The sequence below is a fragment of the Brassica rapa genome, chromosome A10 (genome assembly GCF_000309985.2).
Source record: "Brassica rapa cultivar Chiifu-401-42 chromosome A10, CAAS_Brap_v3.01, whole genome shotgun sequence".
NCBI lineage: Eukaryota > Viridiplantae > Streptophyta > Magnoliopsida > Brassicales > Brassicaceae > Brassica > Brassica rapa.
The window spans coordinates 5,162,784-5,184,293 of NC_024804.2; the positions used below are offsets into that span (position 1 = coordinate 5,162,784).

At 34.2% G+C, this 21,510-nt stretch overlaps 2 protein-coding genes across 2 annotated transcripts; one reads left to right on the top strand and one right to left on the bottom strand.

Moving 5' to 3' along the window:
- Positions 1–88: 88 nt before the first annotated feature.
- On the top strand, positions 89–10,256 carry LOC103847720 (IAA-amino acid hydrolase ILR1-like 6). The gene is given in 5 exon segments (NM_001301924.1): positions 89–661; positions 7,934–8,059; positions 8,514–8,813; positions 8,892–9,020; positions 9,705–10,256. Coding segments are annotated over 5 exon segments (1,386 nt in total). The 5' UTR covers positions 89–199; the 3' UTR covers positions 10,074–10,256.
- On the bottom strand, positions 10,101–20,929 carry LOC103847719 (probable delta-aminolevulinic acid dehydratase 2, chloroplastic). The gene is made up of 9 exons (XM_009124804.3): positions 13,503–20,929; positions 13,321–13,432; positions 13,158–13,231; positions 12,962–13,030; positions 12,796–12,879; positions 12,635–12,704; positions 12,378–12,555; positions 12,251–12,304; positions 10,101–11,813 (listed from the first exon to the last, which is right to left on the bottom strand). The coding sequence occupies exons 1-9, from the start codon at positions 13,737–13,739 to the stop codon at positions 11,471–11,473; spliced, it is 1,221 nt and encodes a 406-aa protein (XP_009123052.1). The 5' UTR covers positions 13,740–20,929; the 3' UTR covers positions 10,101–11,470.
- Between the last annotated feature and the right edge of the window lie 581 nt (positions 20,930–21,510).

Genomic DNA, 21,510 nt, shown 5'->3' on the forward strand with positions numbered 1-21,510 from the left:
TACGATTCGACGTCTAATAACCCACGTGACTAATTTGCTCTCTTACCTTTCATACTCCCCACATGTCAAAATCTCTCCTCCCTCTTCTCTCAGTTTCTGTTTCCTCTCTCTCTCTTATTCTTTTTTATCCCCACATGCCCAAATCCCAAATCACAAATCTCTGTCTCTTCTTTCTCTCTCTCAAAAAACAGAACAAATTATGGACGGTCTCCAAAAACTCAACCTTCTTTTCATCTCTTTAGCCATAACAATCGTCTCTCTCAACATCGCCACCGATTTACCTTTCATCCAAGTCAAATTTCCAAACAACAATATATTACTACGGACAACGCCGGTTAAAAACCAGTCGTCCAGTATACCAAGTCGGGTCGGATCAGATGAGTGTCGGCTATGGACCCAAGTCTGTTCCGATGAAATTCTCCGGCTAGCTCACGAACCGGAGAACGTGGCGTGGCTCAAACGCGTGAGGAGAACAATTCATGAAAACCCGGAGCTTGCGTTTGAGGAGTATGAGACGAGTAGGCTCGTTCGGACCGAGCTGGATCGTTTGGGTATTCGGTACAAGTATCCGCTAGCTAAAACGGGTATTCGGGCTTGGATCGGATCCGGTGGCCCCCCTTTTGTTGCTGTTCGAGCTGATATGGATGCCCTTCCTATTCAGGTAAACAAAACTTTCCTTTGTAAAGAAAAAACTTTTTTTTTTTTTGATCAACATAAAGAAAAAACTTAAATGTCTTAAATCTGATATTTTAGTCGATTGTGTATAGATATGTGTGTTTATTATACACAGTATTGGTAGATTGTAAATGGGATAATGGCGACAAAAAGGGTAAACAGGGATAATTTGTGGAAAAGACACAGTAATTTCCTTAAATAAATGCGATATTTTTATCGCACGTGAATTTTGACAATAGAAAGTCAAGGATAAATCACCGAAATTTATTCTGTTTTGAATAATTATGCTGGAAATGTCACAAATATTTACGGAAATTTTATCTTGACTCATTTGCAAATAAAAAAACAAAGCATGGTCTAATGGAAATGCTTGTGTGAAACAATATGCCTTAAAAAAAACAACATGCCTTTGATTTGTTGTCACAAGTATCTACAAAATTAGCAAAAAAAATAATTACTCTCATTTTCTAAGACTATATCATTTAAATGAAATTTTCTTTGTTGACAAAAAATGAAATTTTCTTTATTTATTTATTTACTTTAGTTATTCTGTTCAACAATAATTAAAATATATTTTTTTGGTATTTGTGGAGAGAAAGATAATACTGTTTGAACTAGTTAAGTCTCAACACATTCTAAGGGAATTTATATAGAATCTGATTTGACTTTAGTGAGTTTTTAGATGATTTTAGGTGAATACTAGAATTTGGTGTGATTTTTGTCAAAAAAACTATAGAATCTTATCTAAAACCATGAGATTTGAAATTTTATTTTTATAACTAAGAAACCTCTCTCAAACACTTTATAAACATTTAAAACATTCTAAAATCTCCAACTTAATTTTTATCTAATAATAGTAGATTTTAGAGTATTCGTTAAAATGACAAGTTCAATAACACTGGATTTTAAAGTGTTTTTTAAATCCTCGTTTGAGATTTGTCATTCTGATACAAATTATCTGAAACTTTTAGTTAAATATACCTCACTCTTCTGTATGTTTTTCTTGTTAAGACATTAAAATATTTGACTAATATTTTCGTAAAGAAAGTCAAAGGTTGAAAACAAATGCAAAATTTAATTTCGTTTCGATGTTCAATTTCTCAATGTAATCAGAAATGTTTTAAACTATAGTTTTTAGGACATTTCCAACTCCACTCTATTTTTTTTTTAAAAATAGAATTTAAAGTAAAAATACTTCAATGATATTCTATTTTCTACTTTATAATATAATAATGTAAACCTATTTTTTACTCTATATATAGAACAATTTTTTTATTATTTGTTCATCATTCCATTTTTCATTCTAAAATAGAGTATTATTAAAACAACATCCAATTTTATTATAAAGTTATTTGTTTCGCTCTATTATAGAATTACTTTATTATACATATTATTTATTTGTTCCGCTCCACTTGACCATGTGAAACATCTATTTTCGGAAATATTGGCCGTTTTTATATTGTTTCTCGCTGACAAAGAGTCCGCGTCATATGAGAGATTAGGATGGTAGATTGTGCGGTCGATGTGAAATGGTTAATAGATAACGCATATTGCTTAGAAAACATATTAATTGTGGTCATGTAAAATCAAATAAGAAACAGTTGAACTTAAAAAAAGAAGAAGCTAAATTGCATATATATATATATATATATATATTAAAACATAATATATCTTAAAATCACCTAAGTTATTTAATTATGACTTAGGTTCACCAACCAATAGGATTGTTTTATTTTATATTCGATATTTTTTAAAAAAGGAAACAAAATATTGTCAAATTATATTATGTTTTTAAAATTAAAAGGTAAAAAAAATAATAATAATTACAAAAAATATTTTACGTCGTCAGTATAACATTAAACCCTAAACCCTAAATTCTAATCCTTAAACCCTTAATCCTAAACCCTAAACCCTTGGATAAACCCTAAACTCTAGGATAAATCCTAAACTCTAGGATAAATCCTAAACTCTAAATCAAAATCACTATACACTAAAACATTCAAGCGTTTAGGGTTTAGGGTTTTAGTGTTTTTTATTTAGAGTTTAGGATTTATCCAAGGGTTTGGGGTTTACCCAAGGGTTTAGGGTTTACCCAAGGGTTTAGGGTTTATCCAAGGGTTTAGGATTTAGGGTTTAGGAATTAGGATTTATGGTTTAGTGTTTTGTTGAGAACATTAAATATATATATTTTTAATTCTTTTTTCTGTAACTATTTTCTTTTTTTACTTTTTAATTTTAAAAACATAATATAATTTGAGAATATTTTGTTTCCTTTTTTAAAAGATATCGAATTTGAAATAATAAAATCCTATTGGTTGGTGAACCTAGAGGTTCACCCTAGGGGGTGAACCCAAGAATGACTCTTTAATTATATCGAACAAAATTAAGCTGAAAATTAATTACAAGTATTTTAGGATATGTTATCTGGCAAAAAAAAACTAAATCATGACCATTGAAACAACAAGACTTTTCTATATGCGTTCTGGTTAATACTTATAATTTTTTAAGCTAAGGTTTTCGTATGAAATTCAAAGATAAGAGAAATAATGCAACTTACATTACCATGTGCAATATGCCGATTTAGGAAATTTTGTGTTCTTTTTTATGGTTATTCGGTGACAGAGAGACTGTCTCACATGAGATACGATGATGATAGATTGTGTGGTTGATGTGAAATGGTTATAGATAAGAGAAATTGCACCTAAGAAAAACACCAAAATTCACAAACTAACCAAATTCCTATTCTCTCTCCCCCTTTCTCTTCCTATCTCTCTCTACTCTCTTTCTAAAAAATCTAATTTTATTTTCTTGTTTGGTTATTTCACAAATAACCCCTATAGATAACGCACAGTGCTTTGCTACTTTTTTATTTAGGAAAAAAGTTTCCTAGCTACACGAAGTTTACTATAATATGGTGAAAACCATCTTATGTATCCGAATATGTCAATAACTACACGACGTTAATGATAATACATGCCACATATATAACGTTTCATTTAATATGTTAATAACATCACGACGAGGTTTAATTGATTTTAAGAATAGTTAATGGGGTTATTATGTAATTATAAAAATGTAAACCCATAAAACAAAGGAAAACCCGACCCGACCTAACTCTATTAAACCGAGAAGACTATCCCTAAATCGATTTCATTAGAACCCTAAATCGATTTTCAGAAAGAAAGAAAGACAGAGAGATGGAATTGGGTGGACGATGGAGCAATAAGCTAAAGGGAAAGGCAATTGAAGATAATGTGCTTTGCTACTGTGGAATTCCGGCCAAGATATCTCAAGCTTGGACAGAAAAAAATCCAGGTCGAAGGTTCTATGGGTGTGAAAAATACAAGGTATAAGATTATTGTGAACTCTGTATATATTGTCATGGTATGATTATTGGAAAGTTTTAAATTTTGTTTTTGTGTTAGAGTGGAGGTGACTGCAAGTTTTTTAAATGGTTTGATGAGGAAGAAGCTTTTGGATGGCAAAAGAAAGCTTTGATTGAAGCTAGAAACGAAATTCGCGAGAAGCACAAAACTATTATGGAATTGAGGAAGATCATTTCAAAGCTTCAAAGTGAGTTGGTGAAAAAAGAAGAGGCTGAAGAAGACATCATCAACACTTTTCTCAAACTCTGAAGTTGTTATTGTAAGGATTATTATCGGATCCTCAAAATCAAAAACCCTTGTAATGTTATTCCTATATGTTGTTATCGGATCCTCAAAAACCCTTGTAATGGTTTGAACATCATGTGTTTAGTGTAATATATTATCTGTTATGAGCTTCATATTTGACATCTAAAATAACCAAATTTTCATTCAAATAAAACACATTCAAATCTGAGAACCAAATTTGTCATAGACATTACAAAAACACATATCCGAGAGCCAAAAGGCCATATCCGAGGAACCAAGAAGACACATTAAAATGACCAAAACAATACATCTTCCGAGAACCAACCAAGACACTTCAAAGAACAAAAGACATGTCTGAGACACTTCTTAGACACTTCCGAAAACCAACCAAGACACTTCCAAATGACATGTCTGAGACACATCAAGTTTGTGTTGCACGTGGTGCAGTTGAGGAGACATCCTCCGCCTCTTGTTCTTGAGCTTGTTGTTCCGTGTTTGCACGTCTACGCTTAGCTCTGCTTTCTTCAGGCTGCAACAAAAGACAATAAATTAATGACAACAAAAGACAATGAATCAATGACAACAAAGACAATGTACCTCATGAGGACACTTCCTTGAGTTGTGGCGTTCACCACCACATAGACTACAATGACCAATCCTTCCTTTTCGACTAACTTTTGTCGGATTCTTCTTGGGTGATTCAAGTATTCCTTTAATCCTTGCTTTCCCTTTTGGTCTTCCAGGAGGTCTCTTGTAAGGAGGTGCTTCAATACGTTCTGCACCAGATAGCTTCCAGAACTTTGGACCATTTACCGGCCTCAAACCTCTAAAGTACACACCTTGCCACTTTGATGTAAGATAGTAATCCGAAATGTAATCATCAACCTCCATACCATTCTCACGGATAGCTGATACGGCATGACGACATGGAATTCCAGACAAGTCCCATTTCCTACAAGTGCAGCTTCGAGAAGGCAAGTTGACAGTGTAACCATTTGAAAACTCTACAATCTCAAATTCACCACCTGTGCTACAGTAAGAATAGCAATATTGAGCTTCATCACAAGACTTTTCAACCTCCTTTCTAGCCTTCTTTGTGTAGAGACCTGGCGTGTTGTTAGCCGTCTTACTTCTAGTCGCTATCCTCTGCATAGCATCCCTTCTAATCAACTCAAGCATCTGAATAAAAGGCTTCTTTCTAGCTATCTTCAAAGTTCTATTGTAAGACTCAGTGAAGTTGTTGTGTGTATCAGAACAACAAGACCCTATCCGGAAAAAAGCTCTGCACCAAGATGTCGGATCCTTTTTTAAAAGATCATCAGCTGCGAGTGGATCAAGCTGTTTCAAATTCTCTAAATTCTTCTCATAGTCAGCCTCATTGTAGCTACTTGCAACACGCCAGAACAATGGCTTCAACGTATCAGACTTATGAAGCTTCTTCAGATTGGAGTAGATGTGCCTAGCACACGCTCTATGTTCAGCTCTTGGCAACTCGACTGCAACTCCATGGATCAATCCCTTATGTTGATCTGAAATGATTGTGACTTGTTCACCCATGCCTAAACCCAAATCAATCTTCAAACGCTGGATAAACCACTGCCAGTTATCGTTGTTCTCAGAGGTTACGACAGCCCATGCAATTGGATAGATCTGATTATTGGGGTCTCTTCCAACGGCAGTCAGTATCAGTCCTTGCAACGAGCTGTGCTTGAGAAAGGTTCCATCTAATCCAATCACCGGTCTGCAATAAGTCTTCCATGACACACGTAGGTTGTGAAAGCAGATATACATTGAGTTGAACGCTTTGGCTCCATTCGGTTTTGTTGTTGTGGTGATCTCAATTTTGCTGTCAGGGTTTGAACTGCAATTGACAAAATAAAACAGTTACTCATATGACCACAATACATTGAAATCATATTTAAAAGTTAGATAACTAACCGTAATAGCTCCATCTCATAATCTTTTATTCTTGCAAAATGCTCATTGCATTCTGCTTGTAACTTATCAAGCACAATACGCCTAGCTATCTTTGCCTGTTCAGGAGAGATCAAGATGTTGAACTTATCCCTAAACTCCTCTCTGATCATTGGAGCACTCATTTCAGGTTCCTTCCTGATTTTCTCCAACATAACTTCAGCAATTGCAGGGCTTTTGATGAGTTTACACTTGCCTGTGGGATGGCAAGTATGGGTGTTGACATACACTTTCACCATCCATTGCTTGATTGGTGTCTCTACCGAGCAGTATATACGCCACCTACAACCTTTGCCACTGCATTTAGCACCAATCTTTGTCTTCTCCCATCTATCATAGACCACATTTCTTCTCGTCTTCAGTATATATTTGATAACTTGTTTCTTGAAATCTTCACCAGTGTGAAATGTCTGTCTAAGACTGAAAACGCCATCTAATTCACCCCTTTTAGCCATCCTCTCAGCTTGTTCCTCTTCATCATCAGATGAATTCTCAGTGTCCGGATATATCTCATCCTCGTCTAGAATCTCATCCTCATAGTTCTCGTTCCTAAACATCTCAAGACCCTCTTGGAAATTTCTGTCAAAATCATCTTCATTCTCGGATTCATTACTGGCTTGATACTCATCTTCACTCTCTTCTTCTTCAACCTCTTGCTCTGCCGGTGCGTCAAGCTCTTCACCATCAACAGCTTCTTGCTCAGCCTCTGCGTCATTCTCGTCACCAAGAATAACATGTTGCTCAACCTGTGTGTCACCGTCAATCTCATCACCATCAACAACATGTTGCTCAGCCTCTGTCGCAGTAACATCATCAGGTTCAGCTTCCTCTATGAAGACATCAAGCTCTTTGTACCAACGACCATTAGCATTCATCTTCCTTTTGTTTACTTCTCCATTTTCAGACAAATCCTTCTTCTCTGAGATATCCTCATATGGTAACTTGTACCACATTTTCCCCTTACTAACTACCTTAACCATCTTCTTCATTACTTCATCATATACTGCATCACCATCAACTTCAAACTGTTCCAACAGACCATTGACATAATTAAGCTTCCCATCTTCATCATCTTTTTTGAACACACCCCCAAAGAAACAATTTATCTTCACCGAGATTGTATCGCTCATCGTGGTCCTCTTTCGATTCAACACCTTACTTCATCAACCTCTCGATTCGATTTCACCAAACCTGGATTCTGATTTCACCAAACCGTCTTACGAACCCCAAAATCGATTGCCTCTCTCTGTCTCTCTCAATCTCTCTCTCAATCTCTCTACGAAACCTCCAATTTTTGTTTTCCTTTCAAACCCTAGAAATGCGATTTGGGGAAGAAATGGGATTGGGTTTCCTCGGGTCGGGTTTATGAGATGAATCGGGTCGGATATTATTAATCGAAGTTTAACTTTAAATATTACATAATAACCCTATCAACTATTCTTGAAATCAATTAAACCTCGTCGTGATGTTATTAACATATTAAATGAAACGTTATGTATGTGGCATGTATTATCATTAACGTCGTGTAGTTATTGACATATTCGGATACATCAGATGGTTTTCACCATATTATAGTAAACCTCGTGTAGCTAGGAAACTTTTTTCCTTTTATTTATTAGCAGAACTAACGCTGCTGTGGTCATATAAAATAGGAAGCAGTTGAATGGAAACACAAAAGCAAAGTTGCAGGCAAAATGCACGCTTGTGGTCATGATGCACATGTCACTATGCTTCTTGGTGCTGCTCAGATTCTTAAGTGTCGTGAACATCTTCTGAAGGTACTTCATGAGACTCTTTTATCATTAACTAGTTTATTGGATTTTAACAAAACGTAAGAAAAAACATTAGTTGGTAGAAACTTTTTTTTTTTTACAACCGTTAGAAACTTGCATAACTTACATTTTAAACTTTTGTTGTTTAATTGATTATTTAAGAGTGGATTATATCTATTTTGACTCGTGCTTTAACAAAAAAAAAAAAAAAAAATTCTGACTTGTTGCTGGTGGATCAGTGCATGTTTTGCTTTGATGATTTGCTTTTAAAGATAAGGGGAAACTTCCGAATTCAATCAAATACTACACATTTTTAACGGGTCTGCCGTAATAGTGTAAAATTTTAAAACAATTAAATTATACTTGATTACAAACTCATTTTAATTAATAGTTATGCTATGACAATATTTGCTGCATCATCTAACCTATGAAGAACATTGGTTCGTACTGAATTTTAAAGGGAACAGTGATTCTACTATTCCAACCAGCAGAAGAAGCTGGAAACGGTGCCAAGAAGATGATTGAAGACGGAGCCTTGGATGACGTGGAGGCTATCTTTGCAGTCCATGTTTCCCACGAGCATCCAACGGGTGTCATTGGATCTAGGAGTGGTCCTCTGCTCGCGGGATGTGGATTTTTCCGGGCAATCATTACTTCGGAAGAGTCCGGAAGCTCTGCTGATCTTATTATTGCAGCTTCTTCAGCCGTCATAAGCCTTCAAGGCATTGTATCACGTGAAGCTAGTCCTCTTGATGCTCAGGTGCTTCTGAAAAGCCACCGCAAGATATTTGATAATTTCTAAAAGTGAAATTCTGATTCGTATTTTATCGAAATTTAGGTTGTGTCGGTGACTTCGTTTGATGGCGGTCACAGTCTCGATGCAGTGCCGGATACGGTGGTTCTTGGGGGCACTTTCAGAGCTTTTTCCAACTCAAGCTTCTACTACCTTATGAAGCGTATTCGAGAGGTGCGTATCGTATAACCACTTGGATTATAATTATGGTTTCTTTTGCAATTTTATTTTCTTAGTCCTGATCCGGTACAAAACGATAGACTCAAAAGTTCCAACACTACCCTAACAGGGCCCAACGAAATTTAGATCCATTCAAAGTGGCATGCAGTTTGCTTTTGTTGTTCAAACTGAATTGAAACCCAAATATTATATATTAAACTCAATCGGAGAAATATGTGTACCTGATTTGTTAATGTTATACACTAAGAGAAAATTAAAATTGACACTAAAACAAACCATAATTAGTTTAGTATAATCGAACTAAATGCAACTAAATTTTTAAGATCTTTTTTTCTTCACTTTTAAAACTTTAAAATAAGTAATTTCTTATGATATTATATTTAAAGCTCTTGGTTGAAACCTCACAACAAAAGACTAATCCATTGTTTACCAGCTCATATCAGGTCTTTATTTTGGTATCTACTTTTTTTTTTTTTTGAACAGTTGGTATCTACTTGTTTGTAAACAATTATTATAACCCGATAGGAATATAAACCGAGAAGGAGCACATCTTGTAACCAATCTTTGTTTTAAAATGACAATAGTTGAGTAGAAATTGGAGTGGATAATGCAGATATATCATGGATATCTACTAGTCATGCGTTACCGTATTTAAAATATGCATCTTTTGTAACGCAGGTACTAGTGGAACAGGTAGGGGTTTTCGGTTGCAAAGCGACACTGAATTTCTTTGAGGAGCAGAACGCAATCTACCCGCCAACCACAAACGACGACGGAATGTACACACACTTGAAAAAAGTCACCGTTGATTTGTTGGGAGAAAACAACTTCGCGGTGGCTCCACAAGTTATGGGAGCGGAAGATTTTGCATTCTACTCGGAGGTCATCCCGGCCGCATTCTACTTCATTGGCATAAGAAATGAGGAACTTGGATCAGTCCACATTGGTCATTCACCGCATTTTATGATCGATGAAGATAGTTTACCGGTTGGAGCCGCTGTTCACGCCGCTGTGGCTGAGAGATACTTAAATGATATACGTTCATAAGAATAAAGATAACCTTCCCACTTTTTCTGGGTGATTTTGTTTTAGGTGTTTGTTGCATAAAATTATTATCCATCATTGCGTCGACAGTGTTTATGAACTTTTTTTCCTTTTTATTTTAAACGTATAGACCGCATATATTGCATAAGAAGACTCGTCCAAAATGTAGTGTATTGCATAAGAAGACTCGTCCAAAATCTGCCCTTAGTCAAAAAAAAAAAGACTCGTCCAAAATGTAGTGAATTTTATATCTAAATAGTGTTATTTCGGTCAACTTTTTCGGTATTTTATACGGGATTTATTGGAATGTGTATATGCTACGAAGTTGGTAGGTTAAACTCACCACGATTAATTAAGATTTGTGATACTTACAACAGATCATATTTGATTCCTAGCTTGCAAGTGAAACAAAGAACAGTAACGTCAACTGAAGATAACTGCAAGGTTGACAATTCTCAAAACCCAAGAAGAAAAATGCGGAATTCGAAAGCATACACAGACGAGTAAGATTACAAAGTTTTTGGATCAATATTTTTCTTGGCCTGAGTGAGATATTAATTTCTTTTTTTTCCACCACATACATAAGAGTTTGTAGCAGTTTAAGGATTGATCTAAGATTCAATCTTGGTAAATTCCACGCTTCCATATTTAATTCTTAGCTTGCAAGTGAGGTAAACGAATCACAAGTAACGTCAAATGGTGATAATTTCAACGGTTAAATAGTCGATAAATTAAGGGTTTAGGGGGGAAGAAACTGCATTTAAAATATATGAAAAGATGCCAAAATATTTTCTCTGTTTCATAATAAGTGTCATTTTAACATTTTTCTATTGTTACAAAAAATGTCATTTACAATTCTAATGCAAATTATACTTATTTTTAGTTGAAAATTAATTGAAAAATGCATTGATTTTATAAATAATTTATTTATCTCAAATACTATTGGTGAAATATATATAACTAATAACAACTTACATATATTTCTGCCAAGTTATTAATATGAATCAAAAATGTCAAAGTGACTCTTATTTAAAAAATGTCAAAGTGACTCTCAAGCATGCATACGGAGCCGGTAGGCCCGCCTCTGCGTAGCCAGCTTTACGTAACGATGAAAAACATATTGTTCGCTCGAATTGGGATATTGCTGTGTCCTTACGGAATATGTTGTAAAGATACATGAGAATATTAATAATACAAGATAATTTTCCATGAGTGGAAGTAGTAGATATGAAAGAAGTCTAGTCAATTTCAAAAAAAAAAAAAAAAAATTTTCTGAGTTTGCGTATGTGTAAAAAGTACATTTTTATTCTTAAAAAAGTTTTTCAAGTTGTACAATTAATTCTGGTTGTGGATGTATATATATATGTAATAAACACAAAACGAACGGAAATAATCGACGACTAGTTGAAATAATTTCTTTTATTTTCGTGGCATAGTATTGTAGCAGCTTGAAGGGCGAAGTAAGTAAGAATGAGATCGGCACCAGCTCGGCGTAAGCAGATCAATGACTCCATCATAACTTTTTCCTCATCGATCATTTTTAGAAGTCCTGCGGCTTTTATCATTGAGTACTCACCAGAAACCTGGCAAGCTCCAATGGGTAACAGAGTTTGATCCTTCAATAAACGTATGATATCGAGAGAAGGAAGCGCTGGCTTCACCATTAGGATATCTGCTCCTTCAGCTTCATCTTCCCGTGCTTCCACCAATGCCTCTCTTGAATTTGCTGGGTTTATCTGATAACTTTTAGTTCCTCAAATTTAACAACAATTACAAATCAATTAGTAGGGCAAGCAAAGCAAACGAACATAATAAATACACTCACAAGACAAAATCATCCATTTTGGTTGTACTGATTTCAACCGAGTAAACTGATATACATGTAAAAACAATTAGTTAAAACATTTTCAGATTTTTAACACAAATCGTGTTGACAAAAACACAAATCTTGTTATGTTTTAAATTGAAACATATTGGCAAAGAGTAAACGAAAATACTAAATGCAAACAAAGTTTCTGTCGTCTCGTAGCATTTGGTGTGGAGTAGTCTTTGGTGTGTGCGTTTATGAATTATGGTTATTAATATTTTTAAATGATAAATATTTTGGTTTCAATAGGAAATATATACTAATAACCTGTTAAGGCAACATAAATAAACGATGAAGACTACAGTGGTTTTACGTTTTCTTGTCCAATTGCACTTTGCGAAAACGGCCATACAATGAACTTGTATACCTGTTGGTAGAGTCACTACAATTAATTAGATTGGAATTAATTATAGAAAATAAAGTAAGATGTAGTATTTTACTTGACAGAGTAAGACATGATGGAAACATGGTGAAAACCCTTAGCGTCCAGAGCTGCACGAACCGCACCAACACGACCATCTAACATCTCACTGGTACAAACAACATCTGCTCCAGCTCGAGCCTGAGAAACTGCTTGTTTGCGCAGTTGGTGAATCGTTTCATCGTTCAATATCACACCTGTAAGACCGATGAATGTTTCCTAAATTACTACGGAAAAGGTCTTGTTTTATTTAATAATACATAAAACATTTCCTACCATCTTCTCCTATGATCCCACCATGGCCACTAGAAGAGTACTCGTCAAAATTGACATCAGTGTAAATAACCTTTTGAAATTAGAACAAAAGAATAAAATTCATGTTAAGGACCACTTCCTCTTCCTAGTGAGCAAAGAGGACATAACTACATGTATCTTACGAGATCAGGGAATCTAGCTTTAAGAAGACCAACTGCTCGTTGCACTAGACCATTGTCGTTGAAAGCCTCTTCTCCTATTGGAGACTATAATAAAGGTTAATTTTGATTATTAAATGTATGGGAACTTCATGTGGGTTGATTATAAAGAAGAAGAAAGTGAGGAAACCTTTAACGTATCAGGAACTTTTGGATACAACATTATGCTATTCACACCAACATCTCTTGCCTTTGCAACCTATATTCCTCCCAAAATACACACGGAAGGGCAGTTAGCAAAATCGTGATCAAATAAAATAATTTATAAGTAAAATGAGAAGACATCAGTTGCCCAGTCTAAGTTTTTGAAAAGACACAATACTCACTTCTTCAATGAGGCCGTGTCTCCAGCCAAGCATGTAACGTCCGGGCATCGTTTTTATCGGAATGTCTACCTCACCTGCGACAAAAAAAAGAGATGTTAATGCACAAAACTATTAGTGTTTTTTTTTACAACCGTATTAGCTTTCAACGAAAACTCAAGCTCACCTTGATGAATGAAGACCGGGTATATGAAATTATCAGGAGAGATATTAGTTTCTTGAAAGGCAGCTCTCTGAGTAGGGGACTTTCGGTTACGACGTGCACGTCTGCTTAGGTGCTAAATAACAATTAAACCCGCATTAAATTGTGAAGAACAAAATAAATTGAAGAGAAGAATGTTTACGTACAAGAGGCTGATGAATCACAGGCTCGGCTGGTTTACTCTTTACCAGAACCTCCTCGTGAGCAATTACGGGCCATTTCATGGAGGAGTCGATCTCTTGCAGTTGACAAGAAACTTCTGTTCGTCGGAAAGGATTGATTCTCACGTTATACGATGCTGCGTTCAGGCTCAAGTAGCTCTTCTGTTCAAACGCTTTCATTGTCGGAATTTTGCAAGGAGATCTAAACATAGACGACGTCATGTATATATGCTGAAAAATGTGAAAAAATAAACTCTTGTATGAAGCAAGATGTAATACTCGGGGAGTAATACGTCTGATTTATAGTCTTTTTTTGGTTTGCTCTGAAGAGTGAAATCTTTGAGGTTAAAAATTAGTTCAAAAAAGAAAAAAAAAAGAAATCTTTGAGGTTATATTATTTTATTTTAGGCCGCGAATATCAATGATACTAACGTGCAGCTAATATACATGTAACATGACAAAAGTAAAATAATCCTATTCAAAGTTCATTGTGAATTTGACTTAGATATTTAAAAGCCGGTTCTTAACTTTTTTTTAGTTAAAAATTAAGTGACAATTTTTTATATTCAGCTAAAAACCTCACCATAAGAACTTCCACTAATCATGTTCTAAGCATATATCTTATCTTAGGTAATCTACGATATATTTTGGTGTGGACAGATCTTGTAGTTGACAAAAATTTATATGAATTTTGATATTAGTCTTTTTAATCTGGGCTTTATCGACATAAAAAAAATAATATTAAAAACAATAAGTACAATTAATATTAATCGTGTTAACTGAGATTAGTCGTTTTGATCCGAGCTTTATTAGAGAGAGGAGTGATCGTATTTTCCTATGTGATGTACCTATCCACATGTGTTGTACCTATCCATATGTGATGTACCTATCCACATGTGATGTATCTATTCACACATATATATACACGACCCACACTGTTTATTGTTTTATTAATTACTGGATTATATACACGACCTACACGGTTAATTATGAGTTTTTTTTATATATGACCAAAATTTCAAATCAAACACAAAATAATCTATACTTTTTTAAAACCTTTTTTCTTTATTCTCTCTAAAAATTCGAGTTATTTGCGAAAATGTCATTATATTTTCTTTCTTTCTTTTTATGAAGACTTCTACGGAAGTATTTTACGTTAATGTTTAATAAATTTTTATTCTCTCTACAATTAAAATGAATTTTTAGTATTTTCTTATTAATTCATGTGTATTAGTTAATATTTGGGCTCATGGATGAAATTCATAACTTATTTGGTGATAATTATGAGATTTTAAATATTTATGTTTACTAATGTTTCTAGCTAATCCAAAAAGACTTCTTAAGAAGTCTTCTCTAGAAGACTTAGATTTTCAAGAGTGTTAAGTAACTTAAAGGTATGTTTTTAACTTTCAAAAGTGTTAAGTAACTTCAAGAATATCAAGTCATGTGGTTTAATGTATCTTTTTAGATCGTAAGATATCATTTTTAACTTACATGAGATTTAAAATTTCAATTTTCACTTAAAATTCAAGTTTGATCTTTTGTGAATTTGACTAAGTTTTCTTGTGAAGTCTTCTCTCTTAGTTTTAGTAAATTTGACGAAGTTTTTGTGTTGTTGTGTTTTGTTATGAATGAGTGGAATTGTTAAAAAACTTTCTTTGAATGTTGTATCAATAACTTCAATAATGTCAAGTACTTTTAGAAAAAAACATGAGCATATATACCACATTTTTTTTTTGTTTAACATCTCTTCAAGTTTACAAAAAAATTTACAACTAAAATAGTACACATACAAATCATAGAGCAGACCATAAACAAAACTATTACACATGGAGCTAGATATTGTTTCTCAACATAAATAATCTTGGACTTCACTTGACATCATTCCTTTGTTACCACTTTGGGCATAAGACTTCGGAAGACTTCCCAAAGACTTCATGGGAAATATTCTGGCAAAGTCTTCCAAGAGTCTTCCGAGAATCTTTCAAGAGTCTTCTGAAATTTTTCCAAGAGTCTTCTGAGAAGTTTTCCAAAGTCTAACTCAGATCTGAAAAGATCTGCATATACAAAAGCATTCAAATAACTTCAAAACAGAGAAAACTTCAAATATAAATTCTTTATGCTTAACTAATAAACAAAACAATAAAATTAGGTTGAATCTATAACTTTTTAGAATCTAATATATAAAACACACAAAATACATATCTAAAATTTGTACCACTTTGGGCAGAAGACTTCTGAAGACTTCTAGAATACTTTGTGGGAAGTCTTCTATCATAAAATGCATTAGAAGACTTGCATAAAGTCTTTCAAGAAGTCTTCAGTGAGTCTTCTGGGAAGTCTTTCAAATTCTGTCTCACATGTGAAAAACCTGCAAATTCGAAAAACATTCAAAAGGCTTCGAAATAGAGAAAAACTTCAAAAATATAATTTTATGCTCTAATAATAAAAAAAACAGTCACATTAGGTTGAATCTATAGCACTTTAGAATCTAATATATAAAACACACAATAATACATATCCAAAATTTATAGATCTACCTTTGAAGTAGTGAAAAATGAAAACCATGTAATAAAGAACGTACATAAAAGAGATATATTAGTGAGAAGACAAAAGAAAAATAAGAGAAATTGAGTTAAAATTTGGTGTTTTGATGTTCAAAGAGATTAGAAAGAGGTTGGAGAGTTATAGAGTGAGAAACATTACATTTTTGTTGCAGCCAATTGAGAGGAATAAAGAAAATGTATAAATTTTCTTTATATATAAAGACACAAATTCAATTAGGCTAAATATTTTCGATACAGAAGACTTCTAGACCCTAAAATAAAATACATGAGAAGACTTCTAGAAAACTTTGCTTGAGGCGGGAAACCTAAGACTTTGTTTTAGGCGGAAAACCTAAATTTTACTAAAATTTAGACGGGAATATGTCAAAAGAGTTCTTGGAAGTCTTCTAGAAGTTTTCTAAACTATAACCTAATCAAATAACTAACTAAATAGCAAAAAAAAATTAATTAAACTTAAAATCAACTTATAAAATATTTAACATACACAAAACTAAACACATGTAGGTCAATTTTTTTCTTTTAAAGTTAAGATTCTAAAATTTAACCCTAAATACAAACAATACTATAACATATGTTAATAAACCCTAAACCAAAGTCTTATTGGAGTCTTCCAGACCCTATAATCAAATAACTAAGCAAAAACACTTCCTTAAAGTTAAAAGAAACTTATGAAGTGTTTTAATCAAGTAATTAGATAGTCATTAAACACATATATGTCAAACTAAAAAAAAGATAAGATTTCAAAATATAACCCTAAAAATTTAACAATACTATAACATATGTTACCAAACCCTAAACCGAAGGCTATCAAGACTCAATCTATATTCACTCATCTATGTTAAAAATAATTCAATTTTAGTAAACCTAAATTTCCATCATTTAGAAATGTTTATTAATACATGATTTTAATTTTTTTGCTTTCAAAATATTTTTTTATAAAATTTAGTAATTACTTTTAAGATCTGATACATGAGAGGACTTTCCCTAGAAGACTTCTGGAAGACTTCGATTTAGGTGAGAAACCTAAATTCTTCTAAAATTTAGGCGAAACCCTAAATTCTACTAAAATTTAGGTGGAATTTGTCAGAAGATTTTTTGGAAAGTCCCAAGAATTCTTTTGTGAGTTCAAGACCCTATAATCAAATAACTAAAAAAACACTTCCTTAAACTTTTAAGATACTTAGAAAGTGTTTAAATCAAGTTATTCTATAGTCACTAAACACATATATGTCAATCTTTTTTTTAAAAAGTACAAAAGATAAGATTTCAAAATTTTAACCCTTAATATACTAACAATATTATAACATATGTTACCAAACCCTAAACCAAGGACTATCTGAGTTAATCTACTTTCACTCATCTATGTCGAAAATAATTCAATTTTAGTAAAACTAAATTTACATCATTTAGAAATGTTTATTATTACATGATTTCAATTTTTTCCCATCAAATATATTTTATAAAAATTTTAAATTATTTTAAAGATTTACTGAACGAGAAGACTGGCAAAGAAGTCTTCTCTAAGAAGACTTCTTTATAAGTCTTCTCACGCGGAGGGTTATAATGGTAAAACTCAAACATATTTTTTGTTTGGTCATAATGAGGTTGCTGTAATTTTACTAGCCTTTTGGAGTTAATTTTGCATTTGATTGAATTTGTGGTATACTTTTGTATTCAAAATCAATTTTTGAGTCATTTTTGGCAATTTTCTCGTTAATTATTTTGATAATTACTGACTATCTTAATTAAAATATCGTGAAACTGAACCAAAGAGGAAATAAAAATAAGAAATTTTCAAGAATTTGAATATTTTTCTATACAAATTTTAAAAATTGTAATTTAAAATTAATAAGAATACAATATGTTGGGTAAAATAAAATTGTTTTGTGAAGGACAAGAAATATAAAAGAAAACTGTTTTGTGTTTTTTTTTCATCGAACGGCTATTCTATTACTCAAACTTGAGGTGGTCTGGGTAGCCAGACCGGAACAGAACAACCAATAAAATGTAACTTCCTATGGAAGGATCTAGCTGTTTTACCTAAAAAGTGTGAAATTTGATTATGCGCTCGTGGAACATAAGAGATATTGAAATCCGTGAAGCATATATGTAGCATCTATGTCCTCTCCAATTTCGTTGCAAAGCTTGGACATGCATAAGGTTCATTAATCATTGCAATCAGCTCCTTGCAGAGTGTCCCGAAGCTCTGGCATGACGAATGTTGAAGCATATTCTCCATCGCCCATCGCATTGCTTCTATTTCCGAATGCCAAGCTGATTCCCATCGAGGAAAATTCCGTGTCCCCATAAGTTGAATGTTCCCACCACTGTCCATCTAGACCCATCCACATCCACTGAATTGAGCAGATGATGTCCAACATCCATCTAGCAAGCAAATGTTACCCACGCTTCTGGCTTGCGGTTCCTCCCTATTGTTTTCTTGTACGATTGGTGGTACCATCTCATTCGCATTGAATCATGCCTGACATTCACTTTCAGCATACCACACAAGCTCCAAAGGGTCTCTGTATATCCCCCTAAAGAGTTTATCATTTTGAGCCTTTCAAATATACCAGATTATCCAGGGATAAGGGTCCCTGTCTTGTTCTGGTTCGATTAATTTGTTCTTCCTCCATAACAGGTAAAAAATATTTGTGTAGACGCTTGGTACTGAAAAAACATCAGGACTTGTTGGAGTTGATGATAGTGACCAAACTTGTATAGCTGGCGGGTATTCAAAAATGGCATGAGTTACATATTCCTCTTGGTCACCACACCTTGGGCAATAGTCATCACACCTCATATTACACCTTACTAAGTTCCTCGTTACTGCCACATGACCGATTAACAATTGCCATATAAGATGACATATTTTCTTAGGCGCCTTTAACTTCCAAACAAAGGCTTGGAGCTTCGTGATACTTGGCTCCAACACTTCTTTTTCTTCCTCTGTCTTTAATAGATTCTGAGCCACCCAATATCTAGATTTAACCGTGTATTGGCCATTCCTTGTGTAGCTCCAGCAGAATGTGTCTCGTCGATGAGTTGTGCTTATGGCCAAACTCCTTATAAAGGGTATATCAGCAGGATTGACATAATATTCCAGCAACTCAACATCCCATTCCTTCGATTCCTGATTAATGAGATCACTGACACTCATATTTGGATGCATAATTGGTGCTACAGGTGTAGCTGACCTAACAGGTGTCATGGATCCTCTCACACTTTGTTTTCATAACCAGAATTTATCTTCTGTCTTATCCCCAGTAACAAAAGCTTCCTTGCAGCAGAGATGCTAGTCCACACGTAGGATGGACTGCTTACAATGTTTACTCTCAAGGGCGAGCACAATCTATAGTATCTTCCCCTCAAGACTCAGGCAACCAGCGAACCTGGATATTGTACTAGCCTCCAAAATTGTTTTGCCAATAATGCCAGATTGAACTCATAGATCATACGAAATCCAATCTCACCCTCCTCTCTTGGTAAACAAACTTTTTCCCATTTTGCCCAGTGAATTCCTCTTTTTGGTGGATTCGAACTCCACGAAAATTATGCAATGGCGCTGGCAACATTTTCACATATCTCCAATGGGAGCAGAAAAGTGGACATAACATATGTCGGGAGAGCAATTAGAATGGATTTGATCAACATTTCATTTCCTCCTTTCGAGAGCCATCTACCTGTCCATCCATTCACTCTATGCATCAGCTTATCCTTGAGGAAAGGAAACAATTTGCATTTTGAGCCAGTGATATCTTCTGGGATACCCAAATGAGTCCCCATCCAAGTGCATCTTTAATTTCTTGTCTAGTAATTGCATTAATCCGCTTACCAAAGAGTAAGGAGGATTTATCAAAGTTAATGCATTGGCCTGATGCTTTACCATATTCCCTGACTACTTTCATTACTTTTTCACATTCACGGGGCTCCGCCTTACATAAGAAAAGGCTATCATCAGCAAAGAGAAGGTGGGATACCGATGGACACGTTCGTGTGACACGCATCCCCGTTATCTTCCCTTGGTTCTTTGCATGATTGAGAAGACAAACGAACGTTTCCGTGAATAGAATAAAAATGAAAGGAGACAAAGGATCTCCTTAACGTAGACCTTTACCTGGAATAATATTTCCTCTTGGCTGCCCATTCATGAGTACTTTATATTGTACTTACGTGATACATCTCATTATCCAGGTAATCCAGATTTTTGAAAAGCCCATCTTGCGCATGACAGCTTCAATAAACGACCATTCCATCCTATCATATGCTTTGCTCATGTCCGTCTTAATGGCCATTCTTTTACTGCATCCACTTGGCTTGGTTCTAAGAGCATGAAATATTTCTTGAGCAATCATGATATTGTCTGAAATATGTCTTCCAAACAACAAAGGCTGACTGGGTTTTCGATATCAGACCTTGTGACACTTTTTTTAATCTTTGGCATAAGACCTTAGAGATTATCTTGTAACTGACGTTAACACAAACTGATGAGGCTAAACTGCGCCATTTCGTTAGACTTTGTTGTCTTAGAGATGAGGCAAATATTTGTTTCATTCGGTCACTGTTTTGTGTTATTACGAGGACAAGAAATATAAAAGAAATATAACGTATTAGAGTTATGAACCACACTTGTATCCGCATAATTGTATTAAAAGTAGGTCGAATGTCTTAGTCTCAGTCGCCGTACTTCTAAGCATTATAATTTTTTGTGTATATCTCTTAGATATCATAAAAAAATTATTTATCTAGAAAATTTTTCGTTTAAACTTTAGGCAGGAGGTTCCTTCCCAGTAAGCGTTACTGATTCTTCATGGCCTGGAAGCCCACAAACGACGTCCGCTTCTTAACAAGTTCAGGACCGGTTCAATGGTGTCATGGACTCTGGGATAAAAAAAAATTAATTTCCAAATTATTATTTTTTTTAAAGAAAATATGATAGATATATGTTTTTTATAAACACCAGAAGTATTGTAAAAATAAATCTATAGAAATAAAAAATACTTTCATATCAAAGAAATTTGGACGCTTTTTATTATTTTTAATATAAAAATACATGTATTTTTTTAAAAAAATCGGACTTATCTATTAAGAAATAGGTGGATAGCGGATTGGGCCCGGAGCAGTCGCACCGCTCGCCCCCATCTAAGCCGGCCCTGAGTGTGTTGTTCATGAGTTAATTTGTGCCAATTGATCCTTATTTTCCAGTTTCATGTTTGAAGGCATGAACATTTCATGTTGTACATTTTTTTGAGGTTTATTGTACCGCCAAGCTTCTTATTGCTTTGCGAGCAAGAAGTTGCCTTGGTTCGTGAGCAAGATGTCGTAGCTTGAGCCAATAGAGAGACTCATAGGTATGATACTACGGGTAAGGACATTAAGGTTGATTGTTATCATCTGGTTTAGGGGTGCATGGTCTTGACTGAACA